Raw genomic sequence first — 21,650 nt, forward strand, 5'->3', positions numbered from 1 at the left:
TTTGGGTCCAATATGCACATGCCAATGGGCTGAGTGGTTGAATTCCCTTGGTGATTGCAAGTGGCTGCGCATCTGATGCTCTCAAATTGCAACATTTATTTTGTTCTTTCTGGGGCCCTTGAAGCTTTATAAAGCTGCTGGAGCATCTATTTCATAGATCTGTTTTATTGTGGAACTTTTCTTTGCAATGTATCATATTTCCTGACATCCCACACCGTCAATAATTTGCAGTGCTTCCAAGTATACTGCTCATAGTGATGTAGCTATGATAGAAGATGTTCGATCTATTTGGTATCTTGCTTTGCTACTACATCTATTAATGTCTTCCCCATCCCTACCTCAATATCTCACAGAGCAACTTGGGGGAGTTTGTCTACATTCTACGAATGCCCATTTACTGTATTATTGTCAGACTAGTTTAAATCCATGCAATATTGGGATTTATTACAGAGCTGCTAGTTCAGCAGCACAGCTGCTGGAGAAGTTGTAGGTAAGCACAGTGTTGTTGTGCTATGCTGAGATGATGGTATGTACATAGGTATGCATCCTCCCAGTATGTGTTTTCTGCTTTTCAGTCACCCACCCTCAATGTTATTGTTTGGGCTAACATAAATGAACCAGAACAATCAGCAGCTTTCCTCACAGATTCAGCAAAATTCTCCAGTTTTTGGTGGGGCCCTCTATAGTGTCTGAACATATTGGTAAGGCCACACTTGGGACACTGTGCAGTTATGATATTCTAATATATCTGATTATGAAAATAAGAAAATAACTTTGCCAATGTAAAGATGCTCATCTGTTGTTGGAAACCTTTTTCTGACTTAGTTAAGTCATTTGAAGTTGTTCCCGAAATTGAAGTAACTCTTTGATACACCACATAGCATTCCACCTCCCCTCTGCTCTTTGTGCCTTTGACCAGGGTTTGGACTAATTAGGAATGAGGTTAGATGATTTGCTTTGCCTCATTGAGGATTCAGTGGGTGGAATTCATCTCCTCTCCATGTGTGGATGGATTTTGGTGCTCTGGGAGTTGTGCTACCTTATTAATTCTGCTGTGTGTCCACACAAGCTCCATATCCTGGATATCCCAGGAGGGGGCATTAGTTTAGTCACCAACCACCAGACCATGGAATAGGTTGTAAAGTTTTACATGGTGCTAGATAGTAGTCTTCACTTTTCTGATTGTTTGCAAATATTTGGCTCGTCAGGTGGATAATACTAAAACCACCAGGTTCTTATGCCAAAATTAAAAAGTCTTGGGAATTGATGAGTAATTATTCCACTAGGTGTTGCCTTTCATTAGGACCTGGCTGAGATTCAGTCAGACAAGCCTGATTTTGGCATATAGTGCACATTTACACCTACTAAAGGTGCTGATGCCAATGGTGTTGTGGTTAATATAATAATGTGTGCTGTTTATAGCTACCTCTGAAACCAGAGATCTTCACACTGGGAGGGCGCTATGTTATTTATTGAGAGTAAACAATTAGGTTTTTGTTTCTAGCCCAACTACTCTTTAAATCGCTGGACATCAGGAATTGATTGTCCTTTTAGCTTTGCATGATGTGTGATCGCTGGAGAGCAGCCAGAGGCTGTGCACCAGTTCTTGATTTTTAAAGAGAAATCTATTTCATGTAATACGTCTGGAATTTACATTCAGAGACTATCGTTAAACAAAGTACCATTGAAATGAATAGGAGTAAAATTTGGGACAAAAGGCGCCAAGGTAGATTTTACAGGGATCTGATATTCATGTTACTGAGCTTCAGACATTTTTATAACTTCATGGAGTTTTGCTAATCTTATTTTTAAAATGTCAGAATAGTTTCAAGTACTCCAAAATAAGAGTCCATAAACCAGGTTAGAAGGAAAGCCACATTTAAACTCCTGGTTAACAATAATTAAATTGCTATCAATGTGAGTTAGGTAACCAAATATTCTTTCCCAGTAGGTTGCTGAGAGCATTGAGCAGCCCAAGTGCAGTCCACAGCAAAACCAAAGTAGGATATCAACAGAAAAATTGTCCCATGGAAAGAATGATATGTTGAAGAGTACAGTGGAAATGGGGAGAAAGGTTGAAGAGAGAACAAAGTGTTTACAGAGTCATTGAACAAAATTTGAGCCATGTAGCTGAGACAATTGACTAAAAGTTTTATTAAGGAACTAGGTTTTAATGAGTGTCTTAAAGGAGGAAGGAGTTGTGGAGAGGGACAGAAGTTTAGGAAGGGAATACCAGACCTTGGGGCTTCAGCAGATGAAGGCACAGTTGCTGATAAGAAGTCAATTAAATTTGTGGATGCTCAAGAAGCCAGAATTTGAGGAGTGCTGACATTTCAGAAGATTGTAGGGCTGGAGGAAATTAATGAATTGTGAGATAAAGAATGTGTCTGAAAGCAAAGTCAGGGTGATGGATAAATGGGACATGCTGTAAGTTAGAACATGTGCAGCAGAGTTTTGGATGACCTCAGGTTTACAGATAGTAGGATTAGAGAGTTAGGCAGGAAGTGCACTAGATCCAGTTAGTCCAGAACTAACGGGGATAAACCACATTTACAGCAATGGGTGAGCTGAGGCAGGGCTAGAGTGAAGCAACGTTTTGGTTCACTCTTCTTCTGGAAATTGGTGGACATGGTGATGTTGCAGATGTGGTTCAATATATTACACCATATTTGGGAATGGTCTGGTTAAGTCTTAGCCACTTGTCAGAGAGATGAATAGAATCTGTGACCAGGGAACACAGGTTGTCATTGCTATTAAAATCCTTTGGTACTAATATTGAATAGACAAATAACCCAAATAATATACATAAAGTAAACTTGCTGAGATATTTTCCTTCAATTACCAACAGAACCTCGAGCTGAGTGATGACACTTTGCTGAATTCAATTGAACTGGTGGATCCAAAGGGACATAAGACGCTAGATCTGTGTGCAGAGGAGCTTGCTGTAATTCTGGGTATCTGGTAAGCATTTTGGGATTAGCATTGGTGGATAACTGATCTTTCTCATAAGCTTCTGTTCTATACATGCCGAGAACTTGCTGAGTTGCAGAGAGGGTAGCACAGTAGTAACAGATGGTAAGAGGTAACACTGAAAATCCTCAACATTGACTTCAGACCTCATGAAGTCTGATGACATCAGGTCAAACCTGGGCAAGGAAACTTCTGCCCAATTACCATATACTGTGTTCCATTGTGACTCCACAATAGGCCTTTACCACCTGTGCATATATGTACTTGTGCATAAGACAATAAACTGGACTTGGACTTGGACTTTGACTTTGACTTTATGGTCCTCCATCAGCTGGTGAATCAGTGTTTCTACATGTTGAACACTTGGAAGAAGCACTGAAAGTAGCTGTGACACAGAATTTAGGACATCTACACATTCATGCATTTGTGGACTTCAGTGTTCAACACCAGTAGTGACAGTAGCACCACCATTGACTCTGCTGGCCAGGTCATGAAGATGTTAACTGCCAGATTGGCTCTTCATGTAGTGATCGAAACAAACAACACAAGGGATAAACTTACTTGCCCTTGTCTTTGCTGGTTTACCAGTCCATTGGCAGAAGTGAGCACTGCAGAGTCCTTGTGGAGATAAAGTTGTTTTCCCTCTGAGGTGCCATCCATCATGTTGTGTGGCACTACAGTTGTGCTAGAAGGGATAGAACAAATTTGTTAGCTCAACAATGCATCTTATCATAAGAGGCATAGATCAAGTGGACAGTCAGACTTTTTCCCAGGGCGACAATGGCTAACACGAGGGGTCATAATTTTAAGGTGATTGGAGGAAGGTATAAAGGGGATGTCAGGGTAATTTTTTTTACAAAGAGATTGGTGGGTGCGTGGAACGCATTGCCAGCAGAGGTTGTGGGGGCAGATACATTAGGGACATTTAAGAGACTCTTAGATAGATACATGAATGATAGAAAAATAGGGGGCTATGTGGGAGGGAAGGGTTAAATAGATCTTAGAGCAGGATAAAATGTTGGCACAACATTGTGGGCCGAAGGGCCTGTACTGTGCTATAGTGTTCTATGTTCAATAATGGGCCTCCATAAGATGCTGGCTGCCACTGTAATTGAGTCAGTCAAATGAAGAGTGCAGAAAGGCATTCCAGGAGCAGCATGAAGCATATCTTAAAATTTGGTGCTACCTTGTGTGCTCAGCTGTCAGCAACATATCAGATCAGGGCTCTGCAATCCTGCTATATCCAGTCTTGAATGGTGGTAGACAAGCAGCAAATGGCGGGGGTGGGGGGTCGGGGGGGGCGCGGGTAGGGTAGGAGGATGCCAAAGAACACCCTCGTTCTTTGCCAACAAATCTCTGATGTTGACAAATGAATACATTTTTTAAAAGTTAGCTGTTCTGAGCTACAGTAGCTTAACAGGATGGTGTAACTGGTCTTGGCATCTCTGAGACAGGAAATGAGGAAAGAAAATCTTACAGGTCTTCACTGATTGATCACTCTGCTGAGATTCCTCATCCATGTGCTTGTTTGTGGTTAAATAACCCATCGGTGTCAGTGTCTTATGTTAGCAAAAGGTGTGAAATATTCTGTAAGTGAACAACTACAAAATGAAATAGTGATTTATAATCTATGCTGTTAAAGAGTAAAAACTGTTAGATTATCAATAACAAAGAATTCCACAATGATCCAGGAATTGGGGTTGAAGTTAGCATAAGATAAGCATGTTTCCTGGCGGATTAAAGTATAATATGTAATGTGATCTTTCTATAAGTGATTTCAAGGCATCTGCTGCAAGGGATTGAAGTCCCTTTGTAATCCTCTACACCTGCTTGTTTATTTCATTATTTGCTCCCTCCTTAATGCTGTGTTTTCTTTTGTTCTACTTCCCACTTGATCCAGCGATGATGGTGGAATCTTCAGTGACGTTGGCTGAGCTTCGAACTTTGGCTTCTTGTTTCCTAGTTCTGTTGTCATGAATTTGGCCATCTCCCTCTTTTCCCTGCAATGTGTAGTGTTCATCCATTTCTTACTGTGGAAAGTTTTTCTAAATCAATACCACTGATCCACAATATTAAATTATGTGGATTTTAAAAACTTGCTCTATTGGATGGTGGTGCAGAATGGCTCAAGAAATCAGTCTACTGGACTCAGTTGGATGCTGAAAGATTAAAGGTTTTTCATTCTCCATTTAATAATGTTGATAATTTGTTTTATAAACCTGCAGAATTTCCATCCAAACACTTGGTGATGTTTCCTTGCCTTTCATATGACAGAGTATTACATCCAAATTCTGATACCCTGAATAGCTGTTTTTTTTATATAGACTATAAGCTCTCAGTTGGTCAACAAAGGAGAAGCTTTATAATTGATTACAGACACATTATAAGATTCTGCTTGCAGTCTGAAATGAATGGCATCTGATGTCACATAAGCAGATGGTTGCATTCATAAAATACTTCAAAAAAAACCTCAGAGCTCTTCATGCACAATTAATTAATCAAAAATGATGTGAATTTTATGTGTGCAAATACAGCTGCCAATATATATGCACGAAGATCCCCTTAAAAAGCAAAGACTGAATGAACAGTTAACGTCTTTAGTGGCATTGCTTAAGGGAGGAATGTTGACCAGCTCATCAGATAAACATAGAAACTTAGAAAACCTACAGCCCAATACAGGCCATTCGGCCCACAAAGTTGTGCCAAACACATCCCTACCTTAGAAATTACTAGGCCTACCTATAGCCCTCTATTTTTCTAAGCTCCATGTACCTATCCAAAAGTCTCTTAAAAGACCCTATCGTATCCGCCTCCGCCACCGTTGCCGGCAGCCCATTCCACGCACTCACCACTATCTGAGTAAAAAACTTACCCCTGACATTTCCTCTGTACCTACTCTCCAGCACCTTAAACCTGTGTCCTCTTGTGGCAACCATTTCAGCCCTGGGAAAAAGCCTCTGACTACCCACACGATCAATGCCTCTTATCATCTTATACACCTCTATCAGGTCACCTCTCATCCTCCGTCACTCCAAGGAGAAAAGGCCGAGTTCACTCAACCTGTTTTCATAAGGCATGCTCCCCAATCCAGGCAACATTCTTGTAAATCTCTTCTGCACCCTTTCTATGGCTTCCACATCCTTCCTGTAGTGAGGTGACCAGAACTGAGCACAGAACTCCAAGTGGGGTCTGACCAGGGTTCTATATAGCTGCAACATTACCTCTCGGCTCCTAAATTCAATTCCACGATTGATGAAGGACAAAGCCGCCTTAACCACAGAGCCAAACTGTGCAGCTGCTTTGAGCATCGTATGGACTCAGACCCCAAGATCCCTCTGATCGTCCACACTGCCTAGAGTCTTACAATTAATACTATACTCTGCCATCATATTTGACCTACCAAAATGAACCACTTCACTTTGTTTTCATACTTTTAATAAATAAAGTTAAAGTTGCTGTTTTCTTTGAGAAGTGCCTCAGGGTTATTAGCCTAATTCAAGGGATACAGGAAACCAGATCATCGAAAATTGTTATCTCTTGGAAATGCAGTGCTTTCTCAAAGTGCCAGGCACATAATGTTTTCAAGTCCTAGAATAATCATAGAGATATAGAGTTGTACAGCATAGAAGCAGATCCTTAGGCCCACTGTATCCATGCCAGCTACCAAGAACCTATCAATACTAATTTCATTGTCCACACTCAGCTTGTAGCATTCTGTTCCATAGCATTTCAAGTGCTATGGCACCTACCCCTTGCCTTACTCTTAATCTTGAAATTTGATGCAAGAATTGCATCTCTTAATTAGCATAAGTCAGGGTTTAGAGGATGATCGTGTTTGTTGCCGTCCGTGCCTGTTTGAACAGATGGGTAGCCATATAGTGATCCCCTTATTCTTACTAATTCTCCAAGCCTTCAGAAACATATCCTAATATTAACTTTTCTATCTCTTGGTCAGTTGTTGTGTGATTTCCATACCCCCCCCCCCCCCCCTTAGTTTTGGGATGTTTTACTAAGTTCAAGGCAACACATGAATGGAAGTTGTTGATGTTAATATTAAAAACTTTCCCAGATTTGATGTGATCTGTTAATATATGTATGCAGTTTGTTGTTGACTTTAAATACAACATTAAATTAAATTAGAGTAAAGACAAGAGGGAAGCAGAGTAATATTAATCCCCTTGTCCTTTGATATGCTGCAGCTTCTCCTGTTTTTACATTTATTTTAACCATGGCTGGTTCCTCGGACCAAGGCATTGAGAAAGAGACGTTGGGAAGTTCCTTTCCCCAAATGTTATTTCTGTAAAACAAAAAAACTTTTAAATGCAAATCTATTTGCCCTTCAAGAAAAAGGCATCCACATCTCCATTAAATAGATTTCAGCCAGTTTTGAGAACCAAATTATAATTTTAATGTTATTTTTTGTCGAACCATCAATCTAATTTAATCCCAAAAAATGTTGGGCATTTCTGTCATTTCCAGTAGGATTTCTCACATCTGTTCCAGGATTGGTCAGTAACGGTAGAGATTTCTTAAATTTAAAAAAAATTCCTTAACATTCTTTGTTGAAATATGATTTTTTTCCTGTTAGAGTAATGCTTTCAATCAAGGGCACTTAAGATTTATGTTAAACATGCACCCTAAATGACTGCAGATTCTGAAACTGAAATAATATGGTTAGAGTCCTCTGTTGTAATTTGTTATTCTCTCTTTAGCATTTTATTCATGTTATATATGAATTACTTGTTACATAAACTGTGTCTGAGTTTGGGCTTTAAGGTTATCAGACTGGAGTTATGAGGCAGTTGGAGATGAAAATCATGGCATGCAGAGCTCATGTTAATGACATCATGCTGCCCTGCAGGGCTTCAGCTAACTCATCTGGCAGGTAGCAGATGTTTAGATAACCTTTGTCCTTATTTTCCCCCTTCCACCTGATTTAGTTGCAAGTGTGTTTGGGGGACATATGGAGGAACATGTGTTCATAACTTGTTGGAACTAAGTGTGGTCATACACTGACCAGATAACCATGGCTTCAAAATAACCTCAAAACATGACTATTAAAGGAGAAAGTTATCTGGCTTTATCTACTATAGTAAAAATTGTAGGTGGTAAAACAGCTTGGCTTCTGGATCAGTTCTTGATTGGAGCAATTTTGAATTTTGATGTATTCTATCCTAATCTCTTTCTTGGCTCTCTTAAAGAGGGGAACCCTTCCTGATTTTGTTCCTCAAGGACCAGTAAACTTTTGTAATATGACTGTTGCCACACGGTTTGTTTTGACCATCACGTTGTGAACCTTGTGAACACAGAGCTATGGTCACGTTTCTATTGGGAAAATAGTGAAGTAATGAGAAAATGCACTGTCACGTTCACATCCACTCTCCTAATTCCCAGCACCATTGTCAACTTAAAGGTGTTGCTTTCTTTCATAGCACTCATCTCACTATCAGCAGGGGAAAAAAATGAAGCTGGTGAACTTCAGCCCCATTCTTTCAGAACTCGACATATAAGCCAAATTCTTAAGTTACTGAATTTTGCTTTCTTTGGAGCAAATGCTTTTCAGCTGAGAGTGAACACTTAACAAGAATACCACATACATCATAATGTGGTATGGCATTTATGGAAATCAGGGGGCCTGTCTGGTTATACAGCACGCAAACTTGTCATTGTATCTACAAAATAATTTCTCACTACCGCCAGCACAATATTCTTCATAGCTTAACTCTACCGCCAGCATAGTATACTTTTTGTTGCATACTCCTTACAGCACAATGCCTAGTTATGTCCCTTTCTATCATTTCCCGTATTCAGTAAATGTAGACATAAAAAAATTTTCAAGAATTTCCCAAGCAGTGTGTTTGAGATCTTTTTCATCTGTTGAGAGAAACTAACAAATTGCTTATTTACAACCCATGGAGAACAGTGGTAAACGTAGCTGATTAGAATGCTGCAGTTCAGTGCGGTCTTTAAAGTATGAATACATAAAAGCACAACATTATCAAGTGCTTTCTCTGGAAAAGTGATAAATAATGGCTAAATCTCTGTCGAGAAAGTTCAAGTTGTGGAGGCTGGAAGACGATGTGAATATAAGACCACAGAAGGATGTGAATGTGTTAAGGGGGCAATAATCTAGGGGTGGTGGGTGAGCAAGTCTTTGGCACAAACAGGATGCAAGTAATAAACTTTTGGCAAATTGAAGTGTACAAAATGGAGATAAAAGACCAGTGAGTAGGGTTGGGTTCGATAATGGTTATCTGAAATTAAAAGGGACGACTCCTCGAAAAGTTCTGCATTATGGTTAGGGTTAATCTTCTATTTTTCCTATATTTGCCAGCATTCCTGAAACCATAAATAGGAATGTGATTTATTCCTAGGATGAGAGGAATGGCCTTTGAAGAAAGCTTGAGTAAAGTGGGCTTTTTTTGAGAGTTTAGAAAAATGAGAGGCAATTTCATTAACATTAAAAAGTGGGCTTGCTGGGTAAATGCTGGCTGATGGGTAGAGCTAGAATGTGTAGTCTCAGTTTAAGGGATGAGCCATTTAGTATTGAGATGAGGAGAAATTTATTTACTCGGAGGGTTTTCAATAGGTGGGATACTCTACCCAGAAGGTTATGGATCCTGTTTTACTAAGCATGTTCTAAGCTGAGATATTTTAGCTCCTTGGACTCCAAGGAAATCAAAGCTTACGGAGATGTGGAATTGGAATTGGTTTATTATTGTCACTTGTACCGAGGTACAGTGAAAAACTTGTCTTGCATACCGTTCATACAGATCGATTCATTACACAGTGCATCGAGGTAGTACAAGGTAAAACAATACAGAATGCAGAGTAAAGTGTCATAGCTGCAGAGTAAAGTGTCATAGCTACAGAGAAAGTGCATTGCAGGTAGACAATAAGGTGCAAGGTCATAACAAGGTGGATTGTGAGGTCAAGAGTCCAAATTATCATACTAGGGAGCGGTGCTCAACAGAAGTATATTGCAGTTAAAAGGAAGGACAGTAAGGGTGAGGAGAGCCAGCCTTGGATAACTAAGGAAATAAAAGAAGGCCTCAAGCTAAAAGTTGAAGCATACAAAGTCGCCAAGAGTAGTGGAAAATTGGAAGATCGGGAAAACTTTATAAAGCAATAAAGAACTAAGCAACCAATAAGGAAAGGGAAGATAGATTATGAAAGTAAACTAGCGCAAAATATAAAAACAGATGGCAAAAGTTTTTATAATAATATAAAGTGGAAAAGGGTGGCTAAAGTGAACATGGGTCCCTTGGAATATGAGAAGGGAGAATTAATATTGGGTAATGTGGAAATGGCCGAGGCCTTGAACGACTATTTTGTGTTGGTCTTGACGGTGGAGGACACATCTAACGTGCTAAAGAGAGATGTTATGGATGCGATGGGAGGTGAGGACCTCAATATAATTGCTGTCACTAAAGAGGTAGTGATGAGCAAACTACTGGGTCTCAAGGTTGCTCCCTTTAAGACATTGAATGTCCCTTTAAGATGATAGAACCCATATGACACCTCAGTCACTAATGATCTCCACTGCTTTGTTCCGAAGTATCTGCCACCCCGAAAGGCATTCGAGATGTGACCGTCCACTGAAATACCTGTTTCCTTCTACAGGTTAATGACAAAGTGGACTCCACTGGATTACTCCATAAATCCATAAGTGGATTGTAGTGACAGACACAGTTATTGTTTTTCATCCATTGATACAGAGACCAGCAGTCAGTGTGTCTCTCTCCCTCTCTCTTTTCTTTGATGGAACCATAAACGTCAGCACGTTGTTATCTTGCTGTTGTAGTAATGATGACACACACACAACACACACACACACACACACACATACACACACACACACACACACAACTATGTCTTAAAGGGACATTCACCAAATAGCAACCTAATCCGTAACAAGGTAGACGAGTCCCCTGGTCCTGAAGGGATGCATTCCCAAGGTACTGAAAGAAATGCCGGAAGTTATAGTGAGGCATTTGAGATAATTTACCAAAATTATCCGAACTGTGGGCAGGTCCTGGTGGATTGGAAGACTGCGAATGTCATGCCACTGTTTAAAAAAGGATGTAGGCAAAAGGCAGGTAACTATAGGCCAGTTAGCTTAACATAAGTAATCTGGAAAATGCTTGAAGCTAACATTAAGGAAGAAATAGCGAGACATCTGGATAGAAATGGTTCCATCAGGCAGACACAATATGATTCAGGAAAGGCAGGTCCTGTTTGAAAAAATTACTGGAGTTCTTTGAGGATATAATGAGCGCAGTGGATAGAGGGGAACAGGTGGTTGTCGCATTCTTGGATTTCCACAAGGCATTCGATAAGGTGCCACGTAAAAGACATATATAAGTTAAGGATGCCTGGAGTTGGGGGTAATATATTAGCATGGATAGAAGATAGAGAAGGCAGAGAGTTGGGATAAATGGGTGTTTCTCTGGTTGGCAATCAGTGGTGAGTGGGGTGCCGCAGAGGTCGGTGCTAGGCCCACAACTGTTCACGATACACATTAACGATTTGGAAGAGAGGACTGAGTGTAGCATATCTAAGTTTGCAGATGACACTAAATTGAGTGGAAAAGCAAATTGTGCAGAGGATGTGGAGGGTCTGCAGAGAGATAGGTTAGGTGAGTGGGCAAGGGTCTGGTAGATGGAGTACAATGTTGGTAAATGCGAGGTCATGCACTTTGTAAGTAAAACTAGAAGATCAGATTATTATTTAAATGGTGAAAGATTGTAGCATACTGTTGTGCAGAGGGACTTGGGAGGGCTTGTGCATGAATCGCAAAAAGTTGGTTTGCAGGTGCAACAGCTTATCAAGAAGACAAATGGAATGTTGGCCTTCATTGCTAGAGGGATTGATTTTAAGAGCAGGGAGGTTTTGCTGCAACTGTACAGGGTACTAGTGAGGCCGCACCTGGAGGACTGCATGCAGTTCTGGTCTCCTTACGTGAGAAAAGATATACAGGCTTAGGAGGTGGTGCAGAGGAGGTTCACCAGGTTGATTCTGGAAATGGGTTATTAGCCGATGAGGAGAGATTGAGTCGCCTGGGACTATACTCGCTGGAATTCAGAAGAGTGAGAGGGGATCTTATAGAAACATATGAAATTATGAAAGGGATAGATAAGATCGAGGCAGGAGGGTTGTTTCAACTGCTAGGTGAGACTAGAACTGGGAGATATAGCCTCAAGATTTGGGGGAATAGATTTGGGATGGAGATGAGGAGAAACAGCTTTTCCCAGAGAGTAGTGAATCTGTGGAATTCTCTGCCCGGGGAAGCAGTGGAGGCTACTGCATTCAATATATTTAAGACACAGTTAGATTTTTGCATAGTAGGGGAACTAAGGGTTATGGGGAAAAGGCAGGTAGGTGGATCTGAGTCCATGGCCAGATCAGCCATGATCTTATTGAATGCAGAGCAGGTTCGATGGGCTAGATGGCCTACTCCTGCTCCTATTTCTTATGTTCTTATAACCATTCAATAGTCTTATAACAGTGGGATAGAAACTGTCTGGCGGTAAGTGCTTTCAGGCTTTTGTGTCTTCTGCCCAATGGGAGAGGGGAGAAGAGAGAATGTCTGGGTGGGTGGGGTCTTTGATTATGCTGGCTGCTTTACCGAGGCAGCAAGAAGTGTAGACAGAGTCCATGGAGGAGGCTGGTTTCTGTGATGTGCTGAGCTGTATACCCAATGTTTATGTGTAAATAGGGTGTCAGATCTTAATCAAGACGAGATTGCATTTGGGTGTGGTTCAATAGGCTGCTGCCAATCATTGCTAGGCCCTATGTGAATAATTGTCTCTTGTGCACGGTGGCAATGGATGCCCATGAGTCTGTAGCTTCAGAAGATAAAAGCTGATGGAGACAAATAAGTATTCTGAGAAAAATTTGAGGCTCGAAAAAGAAAGGAATTTCTTAGCCACTCAATGCTTTTGGGATTTCCAATCATTGACAGAACATAAGAAAATTCATTTGAAACATTTGTTTTTCTCCCTTCTCTTGGCATTGAAGGAGCAAATATGAGCTCATTAGATAACATTGGTGAAAATAAGAAGTTGCTCCATTTATTTTTAGTCACTGGTTCTGAAAAAATATTGGCCTATTTGACAGAAACTTTTATTTATCGTCCTCTTGAACAGCCTACATGCAGATCTTGTGTCTTTTCAAGCTCTAATGAAATTCTCAGATACTGCATCCAACGGTTCAACCTGTCATTCAAACAAAAGCAAACGAAAGGAAAGCATATGGTTTGGTAACAGTGATTCAGGGAGGTGATGAAAAACCAAGGATAGATTGACGCTAGACTGTGGGAACCAGTTCATTGACACAAACACCATGACATCATTGATTTCTGAAAGAAACATGCTGTTGTGTGGGAGACTAACCTCCCACTAATTCTTAAAAAGGGTAAGCCAATTTTTTTTTGTGTGAAGGGAAGGAGCAAAGGATGTGAAATGTATAATATCTACTTGAACAAAAGTTCCAAATCAAGCCTTGCAATTTTTTTTAAAGAAAACGTTTTTAAAAACTGAGGGTAAACAGATTGGATCTAATATTTTCATTAGTAGATTAAGCATCTTGTTTCAATAGAATTACATGTTGTAGAACTAAAAGTGTCAAACATTAGTTTTAGTGTAGGGTAGGTAGCATGGTGGTTAACTTATTGGATTTGGCAATCTGAAGATGTCAAGATGCAGCTTCACACCAGAGTAACTGAGGAATCTGTTCAATTAGTTAAATGAATCTGAAATGATATTATTGTGGCCTTGAACGTGTCAGATTATTCAGAGAACCCATCCAATTTAGTTAGTTCTATATGGAAGCAAATTCACTGTTCATGCATTTTGGGTCTGTATGTGACTCCAGAAGTATCTAAATGTGGTTGACTCTTTACTGCCTTCTGAAATATCTGAGCAAGGCACTTGGTTCAAGGCTGATGGGCAATAAGTCCCACAAGAACTGCAAGCAAGAAGGCCACCAGACTAAGGACTACAGAGAAAGCAAAAGTTGCAACCTGTGTGGGGAGGCAGGCCTGCCCAAAATGTTGCACAGGCAATAAGAGGGGGAGCTGGCACTGACAATCCCCAGAGGAATGCTGACGCACCCCCTACCAGTGCAGTGGCCCCACCAGAGACTGATACGAGGGCTGAGGAAAAGCCAACTGCCTCAAGCTCCCATTCCCCAGCCACAAATCCCCAGGCCCCTCCCCAAGAGGAGAGGTCAATGGAAGAGGGGAGGGCAGAGGGACAAGAAGGGAAATGGCAGGTGGTGAAAAGAAAAAAGCCCCAGAAGACACCACCCAAGATCAACAGGCTGCAGAGAGTAAAAGTAATGGGAAGAAAAGGGCAACGCAACAGACATATGCCAGCAACCTCTCCCCGTCGGAGGATGAAGTCAATATGGGAAACCATCGATACAGGTAGAGGAAGTGCCAAAATGAAGGGGAAAAGGAGGAGGAGAAGCAACAGACAAATACGGGTGAGGAAGAAATTCAGCCTGCTGCCCCCCCAACTCCAGGAAACCAGGAGCAGCACAGCGTCCAACGCACCCCAGCTCTGGGAGACCAGGAGTTGTACATAGGCCATTGACCCCCAGCTCCAGGAAACTGGGAGCAGCACAGAAACTGTCAGCCCCCAGCTCTGGGAGACTGGGAACAGCACGAAGTTCAGTGCATCCTAGCTCTGAGAGATGGAGGGTACAGAACAAAGAGCCAGAGCGCAGAACAGGAACAGAGACTAATCTCCCCCTAGCGACACCACCAGCATTGCTACACCCTGGGGAGGACCATTCCCAGTACCTGAGCCCAAAAACAGTGTTGCAGTTCACCAAGGCTGTCGGCATGAGGGCTCAGGCTGATTGACAATGGCCAGCATTTGTGATCCCTGAACTTAACTAACTAGGGAGATAAATCTGGCTCTCTAAACGTGCGCAGTGTGAAGAGCACTATGCGATGTGTGAACACCTTGCAATACCTTACCAAGGTCAAGGCTGATGTAACCTTTTTAACAGGAGTATGGGCTGCCACACCTCTGTAACTAGGTCATCGCGATGGTGGTCCCAGGATTGTCTATATGGTCGGGTGGGAATGATGGCCATGATTCCGGCCTGGGGATTGTGCTGTGGGGAGGTAACTTCTCTATCACTGAAGTCAAGGGGGGGGGGAGGGGGGCGGCTCCTTGTCGCTGATGTAAAGTACCACAACAATCCACTTTGGCTAATTAATGTGTACACCTCGCCCACGCTGAGTGAGCGGCTAGCTGTCCTCAAGCATCTCCCACCGCTGCTGGCAACATCCCTACCAGTCATTCTGGCCGGTGACTTCAACAGCATCATTGATGCAGCTGGATAATCCGAAAGCAGCTCCAGGCTCCTGATGGGAATGTGTTGCTCAGGGATACCATCGCCTATGTGCAGGAGAGGGGTGGATGCCTGCCTGGTCAGCTTGGACCAGGAGAAGGCCTTCGACAGGATATCGCACATGTACACGCTGGACGTGCTTTCCAAAATGGTTTTCAGAAATTGGATCCAACTGCTCTACACAGATATCTGTAGTGCAGTTCAAATCAATGTGTGGGAGACAAGATAGTTTCAGGCAGAGTTGTCCACTCTCCCGTCTTGTTTGTGTGCTGCATAGGACCCTTTGTCGAATCCATCAGGAAGGATGAGAGCATAAGAGGGGTGGTGTTGCCAAGCAGTGGAGGCACACAAGTCAAAACCTCCCTGTACATGGATGATGTTGCCGTCTTCTGCTCGGATCTACCGTCAGTCTGAAAATTGATCAACATCTGCGACCAGTTCTAGTTGGCATTGGGCTAGAGTCAACCGCAAGAAGAGCAAGGCCATGCACTTCAGAGACTGGCCCGACCTATCTAACATCCTCTTCACTGTCAGGTCTGACTACCTGAAGGTGCTGGGGGTCTGGTTTGGAGGGGCTGAGGCATGTAACAAGAATTGGCTAGAGCGGTTTGGGAAGGTAAAACAAAAATTGGGTTTGTGGAAATTGCATTCTCTGTCAATAATTGGGAAGAACTTACTCATCAGGTGCGATATGCTCTCAGGGCTGCTGTACTTGGCGCAGATGTGGCCTGTTCCTCGCTCCTTTGCCTCATCAATCACCCAAGATGTCTTCCAGTTTATCTGGGGGTCCAAGATGGAGCAAGTCCAGTGCTGCACAAGTCCCCTGAGAATGGGGCCAAAAATGTACCCAATGTTGCCCTTTGTGTGTGGCTGTATCGGTCAGTGCGTGGACCCCAAGTCCATGGGCACTAAGTGTCACTACATGCTGAGGTTCTACCTATCCCTAGTGCTGCGGAAGGTAGGCCTGGCCCCTCTACCGTGTAATGCCCCAATCAGCTGGATGTTGCCACACCACCTGTACTTTGTGGAAGAGTTCTTCCAAGTAAACACCTTTGACCACAAGTCCACAAGACAGTGGTCAGCGTGGAATGTACTTCAGACACTGTGGGATAGGGACACTATGGATTCTGTGGGTTTGTTCCTGGAGCAAATGGTCCAAACCATATGGCAGAAAGCCTTTCGCCAGATCTGACCAACAAGCACAAAGACCTCACTTGGCTGTCGGTGAGAGGTGCCCTCCCGGTTAAAGCTTTCCTCTAGAGATGATATATCTCCCCCAATGTACGCTGTCCTCGGTTTGGCTACGGTGGGGAAGAAACAGTCAGCCACCTCTTTGCAGACTGTGGATTTGCTAAGAGGGCGCGGAGAAGGATGCAAGGGTCCATGTCCTGGTTCATCCCCAGCAGCTGCGTGACAGAGGACTCTCTGATCTACGGGCTGTTCAGGGACAGACATCAGGTGCTGCTGGAAGGTTATCAACTCTGTGAAGGACGCCCTTTGGTCTGCCCGAAACTTGTTGGTCTTCTAACACAGTGAGATGTCTGTCAGGGAGTGCTGCAGACTGGCACAGTACGTGCTGAGGGATGCACTGAAGCTAGGTGCAACCAATACTAAGGCTCTGTGGGGAAGGACCTCAGTCTAGGCTCCTTCTGTTACTGCAGATGGAGGGGCAGAGTAGGGTGGGGAAGCCCCTCAAACAATGAAAGGTGTATCAACTCAGGGAGCTACATAAGTGGCAATGGTGCTATGATTATTCGTGTTTTTGTTTCCCCTTAAGTTTTACACGACTGAATGTAACAATCATGAACATTAAGCCTTTGTATTTTGCACTGTTCTTCCTTTGTATATGTATTTTTTTTATTATGAATAAAGTTTAGTTTTGGAATAAAAAAATAAAGACTTCTATATCTCCCAAAAGAACCATCTGGTAACAAAGGATTAATATTACTCCCCGGAGCACAAAACAAGTTGCTGGAGGAACTCAGCAGATCAGGCAGCATCTGTGAAGGCAGTGGGATAGTCAACATTTTGGGTTGAGATCCTATATCAGGATTCACTGAACTGCTGAGTTCCTCCAGCAATTTGTTTTTTTTTCCTCCAGATTCCAGCATCTGCAGTCTCTTGTGTCTCCCCCTGCTCTTTTATCCAGTTGAAATCCTACATTTGCCAGATACGTATCTGGTTAACTGGACTTGACATCAATGAGCTCCATGGGAGATAGAATAGATCAGCATCCTTTTGTGGTGCGGTGACAAACAAGAATGAGATTTAAATTGTGAGGCTTCTGTAGTAGATGATTCTGATATCATCCACTGTAGTTTCCCCCACCTCTTGCCTTCTCTAACACCATTAGCCATTTCCATCAGCTACTGATCCTTCTAGTTTGTGCTGTTGTGTTAAGCTTGTGGCACTTGATAAATTTTACTTTGTGAATGTCATCACATCCCACATTGGGAGCTCAGGAATGTTTGTTGCCTTACCCAAATAGATTGAAAGCACTTCACCACACAAAAGGAAATTGTGTTTTAAATGGCAAAGTATTAAACTTGTATCCTTCATTTTTTTCCTCTTAGCACAAAATTTATTTGCTTTTACAAACAGTGAAATAGTGTTCTGTTTTAATTTTCACATCACATCTGGATAGTTGCAGATTAGAATTACATTATGGCCTTTTGGGAAGTTCTTGGGTCTAATTGGAGCTATGATAGAGGATAACCCTATGTTCTTAACCCAAAAAATGTAGCGAAATCTGAGACTTATTCCCTGTGAGCCAAGTGTGTGTAGACTTGTCAGCAAGTTATGCATTATACAACTCCGTTGAAAAGAAAGAAAGAAAGCACTGTGGTTTAATTTTTTTGTACTAAGGTGCTTTTGAAATATTAAAGGGTCTATTTTACTTTAGGCTTTTTCATAACACTGATGCTCACAGTAAGACTGCAGTTTCCATGAGAAGACTTGTCTTTTTTTTCTGGGTATATACTAACACTGCCCAGTTATTGGAGAACTTATTGGAGAACATTTCTCATTTCTTTTGGTTCTCTTCACGATTTTCTAATGAAGAGTGGTGAACCAGCCATTTCTTTCCCTTTTCACTTTGCCTTTGCATGATACCTCCTTCAAACTATACTGTGTTATGGAAGGACTGAGGATTACTGGTCCTTTGCTTTCATTGCATTGTGCCTAGACTAAAACAAGCAAAGCTCTGCCAATTTACTTCAACCTCATGGGCATCATTTATATAACTATCCATTGTGATGAGCTGCAAGTCAAAATAATGTTAATATTTGAATTTACAGTCATGGAATGATTGTACTCCTGCAGGTATTTCTTAGCAGCTGAACTTTCTGCTGCGCTTTAAAGCATCTCTGTTTTCCTCTTCATTGCCCCCACCCTGCCATTTCAGCTCTTCCATGGAGGAGGTGTGCTCGCTCTTCCAGGATTCTTGCTCTTCATATAGGTGACTAGATGAAATAAACTGTTATGAGACTTGATTCAAATATAAACATCTGTAAGAATTAGTAGGGGCAAAATGACCTGTTCCTTTGCTGTAACTTCTATGTAATTGTGTGTAACAGGTCAAGTAGTCCTTATTCCCAAATTGATTTTTGTGAACATTCTCTAAATTTGAATAGATTATTAGGATTGCAGCATAAAGGTTATTATTACTTGGGCAGAAATGGAACTGCGGTTTCTATAATTCCACACACTTTTTCGTATTTCCTTATTGATCTATCACATTACAAACACATAGTACCAAAGGACGTGTTTTATAAAAAAAAGTTGGAATTTCGACAATGCCTTGTACAGGGAAATTGATGTTTTTCTATGTATCAGATTGAAATGTGTCACCCTGCTGGATATATTGTAGAGATTGTATAAGATATATTTCAAAAACAATATAAAATTGAATGCAAACTTTGAACATTTCAAACAATATTTTCTTAAAAATACAGTTTGTTTCAAAGTTTAACATGGCATTGTCTCACTGAAAAATTATCCTTCTCTCCACACACAGCTAAGACAATCCACTCTTGGCTCTTCCTTGAGGTCAAGCCATTATGTTGGTCTTGGAACTGTGTGCTATCTGGAAATTCAGTCAACAACTGTGACTTTGATTTTGATTCAGATTCATGATCTAGACTTTTTAACAGAGAAACCATTTTAGTCAGGAAGTACTTTCCCCAGAGCATTGATAAAAATCTCACAACCTTCAATGTTCTCTTGGAAAAAAGAATTTTGACTTGAACAATCACTTTTAAGTCAGCAACCTTGGTTGTGAATCATGTGTTCAACCTTACCTTGAGGTGGAAGTTACTGAGGAGGTCAATACCAAGCCTGAATCTTCCTTCTCTTTACACCTATTTACTTGCATTACTAGGTTGTAAATAGGAGCTAGTTGATAATTTGCAATAATAAATCTAGTGGTCATTCTGCCACTTTGTGTTTTAAAAAACTGCAAAATCACAACAGGTTAACCGAGTCATATGGCACATTGGCCCACCATAAGACATTTGGCAGGTGCTTGTTATCAACAGTGCTGAAGGAAAAGTTTCCATGTTCAGTAAGTTTCTGCTGAGGACAGAATACACGTCTTTAATGCAAGTATATTTAAGGCACCATTGAATGGTGGATAAACTTCATTTTTTTAAAAGCTAAATAAATTGCTAGAAGTCTGTGCTGTTCGCATTAACGTGTTAGCTACAATTATGCAGTTGGTTTCAAACTGAGCTTCTTAGACTACAAGGTGTCTACAAAGTCATTGGATTTTTGTATTTATTGGGTTACTTTTGTTCCTGCACATTAATGAAAAAAATAATTCCTACATGTTCATTCAGATAGATGACAATTGTCTTTTGGATATTAGTTCAGAATTCTTCACAAATCATCAATATCTTGTGTGATTTCTGCCCCCTGGTCACACACACACAGACCCCTGCATTTACACAGATACACACTGGAAATGCCTTCATTTTCTATTGCCTCATCCAAGTGACCATTTTTCATCTGTGAAACATTATAGGCGAGAACATCATTGCTGAGTCCAGTCCTGTCACCAACCTATGCCGCCTCATTGCCGACTTTAAAGCATGGACCCACTACAGTAGTAAGCAGGGAAGATCAGCTGACTTCCCAAGCTGCCAACTCAATTGGAATAATGCCCACAAATTGCTTTAGTTAAGATTGATTAATTGAGTGTAGACCAGATATCAGATCTGGCTGCTTCCTGGTTTGCTTGCTCAGTACTGCACCAAATAGTATGTGGGTGTGTGTCTTCTAATGAATCAGATTTTCTGTACATACAGTATATTTTTTAACAAAGGCAGATTTCCTTTGAATGAAAAGCCTTCTTTTGCTTCCTTTGGAACCCTGCTCTGCAGAGGGAAGCAAAACATTTTTATTTTATTTTCATCCATCCATAATACATGATGCTTTTCAGCAAGTTCTTTTGCACAGCTTCCTTTGATTTTATTTTTAACCAGGCAATTTAGTATCTTCCAATTATTTTGTCTGGATTTGTCACACCTTAGCCTAGTTTATCAGAACCAGCAAAGTGAGCATGCTTGTGAAAAGGTTGTAACAACTTTGCTGAAAATTGATGCTGCATGTGGTCTCATGTTGCTTAAAGTCCCAGGGCATTCAGCCATGTCCAGTTTGATGTTCCCCAATTAAATAGTCATTGCTTCTTGTATCATTTTCTCACTGCAATAAGAAAATTGAGGCAATATCTTAAACTTTTCTGCAACTACAGATTAAATAAACTATCAGCCTTTCTTATTCTGCAAATTAATCTTCCGGCGTCCTGAGAACTAGACATAAATGCAAAGTGTAACAGGATTCAGATCAGTAAATGTATGGTTCAGTGCATTTGACACCAAGTATCCTACAGGAAATAAAAGGCCAGGGATCAGGTCAGTAGTCAATTTGCCCATTCCAGAGCTGTTTCCAGGACAACTCTGGTTCAGGTTCCAGTTGACGATGTCTGGCCACCACATGAAGCAATACTCCTGTATTAATGCTGTCCAGATTAACTGCAGAGTTTGACATGCATTCTGGTAGGTCTGTCCTGACGTCTGGCTTCATATGTAAAGGTTTCCTTTCTCCTGAACATGAAGTATGTTGACTTCAGTAAAAAGATTCATTATCTACCTGGTGGAATTCCCCCCACCATGAGTTTTACGTTCTCCAGCCACTATAACCCACGTATTCATTGTTGCAGGTGTTGGGGAGTGTGGTTTTGCTAGGTTAGGGATAGTATTAACTGTTGGCTGTCTGCAGTTTAGCTTCATGTCAGAGCAAATGCAGCAACTTTACAT

At 41.4% G+C, this 21,650-nt stretch overlaps 1 protein-coding gene across 1 annotated transcript in view; it reads left to right on the plus strand.

Annotated features, from left to right (window-relative positions):
* Window positions 1-21,650, plus strand: part of ttc27 (tetratricopeptide repeat domain 27) — a 175,542-nt gene that overhangs the window by 42,638 nt on the left and 111,254 nt on the right. Inside the window, exon 8 of the mRNA XM_052011316.1 lies at window positions 2,849-2,961. Coding sequence (XP_051867276.1) covers window positions 2,849-2,961 — 113 coding nt within the window. The remainder of the gene's footprint in view (window positions 1-2,848; window positions 2,962-21,650) is intronic.

Source organism: Pristis pectinata, chromosome 3, assembly GCF_009764475.1.
Source record: "Pristis pectinata isolate sPriPec2 chromosome 3, sPriPec2.1.pri, whole genome shotgun sequence".
Lineage (NCBI taxonomy): Eukaryota > Metazoa > Chordata > Chondrichthyes > Rhinopristiformes > Pristidae > Pristis > Pristis pectinata.